At 31.4% G+C, this 7,579-nt stretch overlaps 1 protein-coding gene across 5 annotated transcripts; it reads right to left on the bottom strand.

Annotated features, from left to right (window-relative positions):
* Nucleotides 1-1,521: 1,521 nt before the first annotated feature.
* On the bottom strand, nt 1,522-3,312 carry LOC122195071 (uncharacterized). Of its 5 annotated transcripts, XR_006185005.2 has the most exons (5): nt 2,814-3,310; nt 2,512-2,686; nt 2,194-2,252; nt 1,910-1,967; nt 1,522-1,793 (listed from the first exon to the last, which is right to left on the bottom strand). XR_006185005.2 is itself a non-coding variant. In XM_042896542.2 (4 exons), exons 1-4 carry the CDS (start codon nt 2,856-2,858, stop codon nt 1,962-1,964), a joined length of 285 nt encoding a protein of 94 aa, XP_042752476.1. In that variant the 5' UTR covers nt 2,859-3,310; the 3' UTR covers nt 1,522-1,961. The 5 variants fall into 5 exon arrangements, 2 of the variants coding, with proteins under 2 accessions (XP_042752476.1, XP_042752475.1); XM_042896542.2 differs by having other exon boundaries at nt 1,522-1,967; XR_006185007.2 differs by lacking the exon at nt 2,194-2,252 and having other exon boundaries at nt 1,618-1,793; nt 2,849-3,308.
* Nucleotides 3,313-7,579: the final 4,267 nt, after the last annotated feature.

Raw genomic sequence — 7,579 nt, 5'->3', positions numbered from 1 at the left:
AGTAATAATTTATCATAAATTTTTTAATACAAATGTATAATTTTATAAAAAAAATGTTGTTTTCTAAATGAAATAAGTTGTATTTTGTTAAGTTATTAATCAGACTAAGTCGAATATATAAGCTAATAATAAGGGAGAGCGTGATACAGTTCGGTGTGGTTATTGGCAACAATTGAACTGCTAACCGCAATTGTCTGTTAAATTTAGAAACCGAATGATGTGTTTAATGTAGCGGTGCGGTTATGCGATAAATTTATGGAGTTCGGTCTCATACAATTTTGGATTTTAACCTCATGGGTTTGATATGGATTTTTTGTATGTTTTTTTGGTACTATGTGTTGCCATAAACATACAATATATATAAACTTGAGACAACATATATTACTTAATGATGCTTGATATTTATCTGATCTACATAAAGCTCAAACTCAAACAGGTTATTTATTTAGTTATGGAGGAAAGAAAATTTATTGACATTATGTTAAACAAACTTTAGTTGCTGTGTATTCTAACCATGCAGAAATTATAGCAATTCATAAGGCAAGTCATGAATGTATTTGGTTAAGAAAGTTAACTCAACATATTCGCAAGAATTGTGGTCTAACTTCTAACAACAATGTTCTAACCATACTATATGAAGATAATACGACTTGTATAGCTTATTTCAAGGAAGGATTTATCAAAGGAGACAAACCAAACATATATCAGCCAAGTTCTTTTTCACTTGTGATCTTCAAAAAGAGTGTGGCATCAACATCCAGAAAATTCAATCAAGTAACAACATTCCTGATTTATTCACTAAAGCACTTTCGACATCCAAATTTGAAAAGATGGTACGAAACATTGCTATCTGGCGCTTCAAGGAAATCAAGTGATGTGCTGATCAAGGGGAGTTGGAAACATATTATACTTTTTTCCTTAGCTATGTTTTTCCCACTGGGTTTTCTTTGCAAGGTTTTTAACGAGGCAATTGTTTCCAATATCTATTATTAATCATGTACTCTTTTTCTTTAGTAAATGGTTTTTCCCATGAGGTTTTACCTATTAAAGTTTTAACGAGGCATGATACAATCGTCATTCAAGGAGGAGTGTTATTAAATATTAGTTATTAGTTTGTGAATGACCATTGGATTCCCCATTTCTCCCATAACTCTCTATCATTACTTAGCATTGGTAACAACCATTTCAATGTGTATTATGAGTGTAATAATGCATCATCATAATGTGCATTCATCTTTCATCTTATTTTGGTTGTATAAATAGTGAGTCATATATATTAGAAAGTTGATGATTTCATCACAAGTATTGAAATGAAAGTTTTCTCCATTCTCATGACTTTCTTTACTTTATAATTTATCTTGTTATTTGATCATATTTTTATAAAAATGGAATCATCAATATTACATTTAACACTCGATAGTTCATCATAATTTTTTTATATTGCATTTAACACTGGATAGTTCATCATAATTTTTTTTATATAAATTTTTGTATGTAAACACAAAGTAAGCGGCAAAACAATTTAATAATTTTTTTTTTTTTTAAATTAGTCCCCTAAGTTTCATTATTATCAACTAGTGAAGGCTCCCCCGCTTTGCGGGCGTTGGCAACCTTCGGTTTTGTTATTTAGTACTCAATATCATTATAACGTCTCCAAATTCAAAAGGATAGTTAAACAATTCAAAATTGAAATTTTACTTAAGAGAATAATAAAGGGAGAATGCATTATCAAAACAACCCAAAAATGATGCTTCTTCTCCCAATTCCACCAATACATCATCAATTTGTCCATCCTACAACAATCAATAATAATTTATGATTAAATATAATTACAATAACTAATATTAAAAACAATAACATGATAGTTTAGTAAACAGTTAAGTTATTCATTATGTTGGTCAATAGGCACCTTCACAGCTACATATCAATTAGTCATGGACTTACACTTCCCTTCAGTAGTTCTAGAGCTGTAAACAGAAACAAAACAGTTAAGTATAATGACACAAATACCCTCAAAGAAAAACTTTGCTAATGCTTCAACACGACGGGTGCTATAATAGGGCGTTAATATTAAAAAAACTACTACACATATCTTTGACAATAGGCAACTGGTATAGGTGCAGGTGTTGTTAAATTAGTAATAAAACAATGGAAAGAATGACTAAACAAAACTTGGAATATATAGAAGATTACCACTGTGAAGTTAACAACTTCATTTTCATTATTTTTACCATATGGGCTATCTCTATTGCCTGTTGCAAAACATGTTTGATTCCAAAAAAAGTAAAACAAAAAAGATTAAAATGTATGATATTTTGATTACTTATGATATTAACAATGATGGACAAAATAAACAAATACCCAAATATAATCCAAATATGATTGATTGAACAAAAACAAAAAAAAATCAACAAATTCAATAAGTTGACTATGTATATGGAAATATATTTATAATCAGAAAAAGCTAAGCCACAAATTTTGATAAAATAAGAAAATGACCAATAAATTTACCTAATCTGGGATCCCAGGAAGATGAAGAAATTTGAGTCTCACAAGGCATCATAGAAGTCCGTGTCAGTGGATTCCTATCTGATATCCGAAGAAAAATGGCAATCGAAGCGAAAATGAAGAAACCCGATATTGATGTCGTCTTGAAGTCCTGCTCAGTAATTCCTAAAGTGAAAACCTGGATGATTCTTGCGAAGGGTTATTAAATCAAAGTTTACAATTTCCATTCATTAACATAAAAAAGAGAAATAATTCAAGAGCAAGAATTGAAATTAGAGAAATAACAGGGCAGCAAGAGGAGGTACAATAAGAACAAAAAGAAGAAGGTGTGGTGAGGTACGATTGCTCATTGTGTCTTCTCCCTCAAAACCTCAACGGGGAACTGAACCATTGAGTGCACCAAGGAATCAGAAACATAGTAAGCAATCGTCGATGACCTGTATAAGGGTTTCCTTAGAAGTAGACGACGATCTTCCGATGGGACTCGTCAATGTCGGGGGCGTAACGAATTCGGGTGTCAAGCGAAGGGTTTGCTATGGCGGTGTTGATGAAACCCAAAAAAAATTGATGGGTCTAAAAAAGGAGTAAACAACATCGGAGGGATGAAGTCGTCGATGAGGTAGAATCGGTGGGGTTGGGTAGATCGAAGTAGCATAGGGTAGAAGAAGGTTGAAGGGAAGGAACTCGAAAAATTAAATGAGCACTGGATTAGGCGGTGGAGTGGTGGGTTACCAAGAAGCGGTCGGTTGGGAAGCATCTAGTTAAACTGTGCAGTGTAGTGTATCTATTGGACGATGAAGATGGTTGAGAACCAGCGGTGTTCGTTTGGATGGATCGGTTTGATCCGATCCAAACAAGTAAATCCAAATTGATTTCGGTTTTCAAAACATGGATTCGAATTGTCCAAACTAAATTCAAATCCGATCCAATCCGATCCAATTGCAATTCGGTTGGATCGGTTTTTGTAATTCGGTTTCAAAAATCGAATCATTTTAAAACGACATATAATTATAATATTACCCAACTTTACACAAGAAGCAAAAACAAATAATTCACTTGTGATTTGAAATTTATAAACAACTAATAAGAATATATATATTATAGTTAAATATTTTATAGATACAAAACTTTCGAGAGAAAATGCATATTAATGTTTTTTTTTATCGGGTCAAACGTTTTGAATCTATTTGAAAAAATAAATTACAAAATTAATAAATAATTATAGATATATATTATAAAAAGATAAATAATAAATGTTTATTCGGTTTTTTTGGACTATTCGGTTATTATTTTATAAATCAAAATCAATCCGAAAATCCAAAATAATAATTCGGTTTTGTTGAAAACCAATCCAAAAATCCGAATATCCGAACCAAATAGTCCAATCCAAATTGTCCAATTGGATAATTCGGTTTTATCCGAATAGTGAACAGCCCTATTGAGAACACGTAGTAAAAGCGAATGCGGTGGAACAGCAAGACGTTATCCGATTAAAAAAAAGAGCATGTGTGGACAAAAATACCCCTGAAAATTTGGTCCAATCAACAGGAAGAACTGTTGGATTGGGAACCCTTTTTTTATATAAGAGTAAATTGCAAAAATGGTCCCTGTGGTATGCAAAATTTTGGGGTTTTAGTCCAAACAGTGACTTTTTTGGTTTCGTAGTCCTTTTGGAGTGGTTTGTATGCAAAAATGGTCCCTCCGAAAACTGAAATGACTATAATACCCTTGAGGTATTTATTTTTCATTTTTCTTTCATTATTCTTAAAATTTAATATTTATTTATTTATTTTAACAATTAAAAAAATAAAAAAGGGCCCACCTCTCTCTCTCTCTCTCTCTCTCTCTCTCTCTCTCTCCTTCAAAAATCCGTAAAACCTCCCTTACCCTCCTCTCAATTCTCCACCTTTAACCACCATTACTCCACCATAGCATCACCGCTGCCACCACCTCTTTCCCCATCGGAAACCACCATCCCCACCCCACTGTTTCTGCCGGAGCTCTTTCCTCCACCACTTGCAGCCTCTTCACAATCTCAGATTTTTTGCAGACCAAACCTAGAAGAAAGTTTCTGATTATACATTTGAATACCAAACAAAAAATCTAATTCAAATCGACAGTGACACACAAATCCACCCACCGACCAAAGGGGATCGTTTTTTTTTCACCCACTGTTCTGATTGAGGCTCGCCAGCACCATCCCTATGTCAACCTAGTACCGTCATTCACAGCAGTAACGAATCACCACCATCTCATTCTGTTACTAGGGGATGGATAAAACGAAATTGAAGAACAAGAACCACCTGATGTGTCTTGTTCCACCCCCAATCAACCCCACCAAGGCTGTAGAAAAATGAAGAACAAAGGTACTACTTTCCCAATTAGTTTTCAGTGAACCACCTGATCATGTCTACTCCAACCTTCACTAAACTATAACCCCTTTCCTCTTTATATAATCTTTCGTTCTTGCTCCATGGAAGCTCTTTCAAGCTCTGTCTTCATTCCGCCCTTTCAAGAGACGCGCTCCTCCTCTACCTCTTCTACTTCGCTCAGATTAAACTTCTGCTTCCCCAAAACCACGCTTCCTGGATTCCGATCTCGAGGTATTGCCGCTGTTACTCGCGAAGTTGCAGGCGACGGAGAAGATGATGAACAACCACTAGTTGATGACCTCGATTTCTCGATTGTGTATATGAGTAAATCGCGATTTTTTGGGTCTCAATTTTGACAGCGAATTAAGGTTTGAAAGAGGGAAGATGAAGGCTTGTCTGGAGAGAGAGAGAGAGAGAGAGAGAGAGAGAGAGAGAGAGAGAGAGAGAGAGAGAGAGAGGTGGGCCCTTTTTTATTTTTTTAATTGTTAAAATAAATAAATAAATATTAAATTTTAAGAATAATGAAAGAAAAATGAAAAATAAATACCTCAAGGGTATTATAGTCATTTCAGTTTTCGGAGGGACCATTTTTGCATACAAACCACTCCAAAAGGACTACGAAACCAAAAAAGTCACTGTTTGGACTAAAACCCCAAAATTTTGCATACCACAGGGACAATTTTTGCAATTTACTCTTTATATAATTATATAATAAATAAAATAATCTTTTGCATTTTTTGACATAACAAAAAGTATAATTAATTACCGATAGTATTTACTTTTTAAATAGAGCCCTTAAACTTAAACATATGAAAATTTTATAACTTTTTGCATTTTTATTCGGAATCGTATACTAAATAATAAATATTATATAATTATCTATTATATTAAGTTGGGTGCAGTTTGGTTATTTGTTGCTATTAGAAAAATTAAAAACCGCAACGCACCGCAATTTATCACTTGAAAATTTTTAAACTCTAGCATCAATTTTTGTTTTGGTTTCACTTTATATGGTTTTGTCGGTTACTTTTAGGTGTCATTTGATTTTAGTTCACCCTTTTATTCTTCATCAAAAACAAGCGTATACATAGCTTATTGATAAAATGCACATTTTTTCGACCAAAACATATGTTGTTTTTAGTAAAAAAAATATGTTTTTATTTCAATACAAAACAACACAATTTTATTTATAAAAGAAAATAATATGCTTACGATTCGTCGAATCCTCCCTCTTAAAGTCCACCTAATCTCTAAAACAAAATTATTTTTCGATAGAAAAGTATTCATCGACTCCGTATTGCATAATCTTTAAAACCAAAAATATTTTTCTGATAGAAAACTAATATCCATCTAGAAAATATTTATTAACTATTCACCGAAAGTAAATTATTTGCCATCTAATGAAAATACATTATTCTTCTTTGATATTATTTGCGAAACGAAACTAATCGCCGTCCAATGCATTGCACAGGTACCCTACTAGTGTGTGTGTGTGTGTGTATATATATATATATATATATATATATATATATATATATATATATATATATATATATATATATATAACACACGATATTATTTGCAAAACGAAACTAATCGCCACCCGATGCATTGCACGGGTACCCTACTAGTGTGTGTGTGTGTGTATGTGTGTGTGTATATATATATATATATATATATATATATATATATATATATATATATACACACACACAAAATTGTGAATTTCAATTGTTAATTATGCTTACTGTTTACATTTTTAAGAACATTATATAAGTTAGATGGTCGCATTAGTCAATAATGATTACCACGTTAAAACACAAAATTAAAACATTAATTTAACGTTATTTTCAATAGAATTCTTTTGTATATTAAAAAAATTGTGTAACTAATTTCTTTACAAAATGTCAAAATTACCCGATATATTTATTTATTTTAAATCTTACAATAGTCTATTAAAAGAAGTCGGTATATATATCATTACCAATTTGTACAAACCAAATTTATTGGTGGCCAAATATATTAGTACCAAGTATACATGGTACGGTACCTGTAATAAATTTTTTATAACAATTATAATTAGTACAGTACATGGTTTAAGGAAAAGTGAATTTGTACCGGACCAATCTCTCCTAATTCCTTTTACATTTGCTTTTTATTATATGATATATTATACGAACAATTTTTGTAATTTATTTTTCGTACAAAAACAAAACCTATTAACATATTTACTATCCAAAAGACACTTATTTTTTATTATGTAATATAATATAATTTTATTTTGTAAGATAGAAAAATGTAGAAAAGTATCATTGTTTGAAAAGCATGTTTTTATAACGTGTGTTGTCCCTTAAAAAAGTACACTCATTCGGGCATATCATTAAAAACAAACGAGTAAATTACAAGAATGGTCTATGGTTAATATCCACGTTTAGTCTTTAATTTATTTTTTTAACGCGAAAGGTATTTACTGTTTGTTTTTGTTCCACGTTTGATTTCTGTCTTACTTAAAAAAAACTATTTTGCATTTGATTTTTTTAATTTATTTAAATAAGGTGAGATAGATAAGATCTGAGATGAAAGTGGATTGGAGTGTTTATTTAAATAAATTAAAAAATAAATGACAAAATAATTTTTTTATATAAGATAGGGATCGTGTAATTTACTCTTGAAGAAAATATGCAATCAATAAGCGATAC

Source organism: Lactuca sativa, chromosome 7, assembly GCF_002870075.4.
Source record: "Lactuca sativa cultivar Salinas chromosome 7, Lsat_Salinas_v11, whole genome shotgun sequence".
NCBI classification, from domain to species: Eukaryota; Viridiplantae; Streptophyta; class Magnoliopsida; order Asterales; family Asteraceae; genus Lactuca; species Lactuca sativa.
The sequence above is the reverse complement of the archived record's forward strand: the minus strand, read 5'-3'. Positions and strand labels throughout refer to the sequence as shown.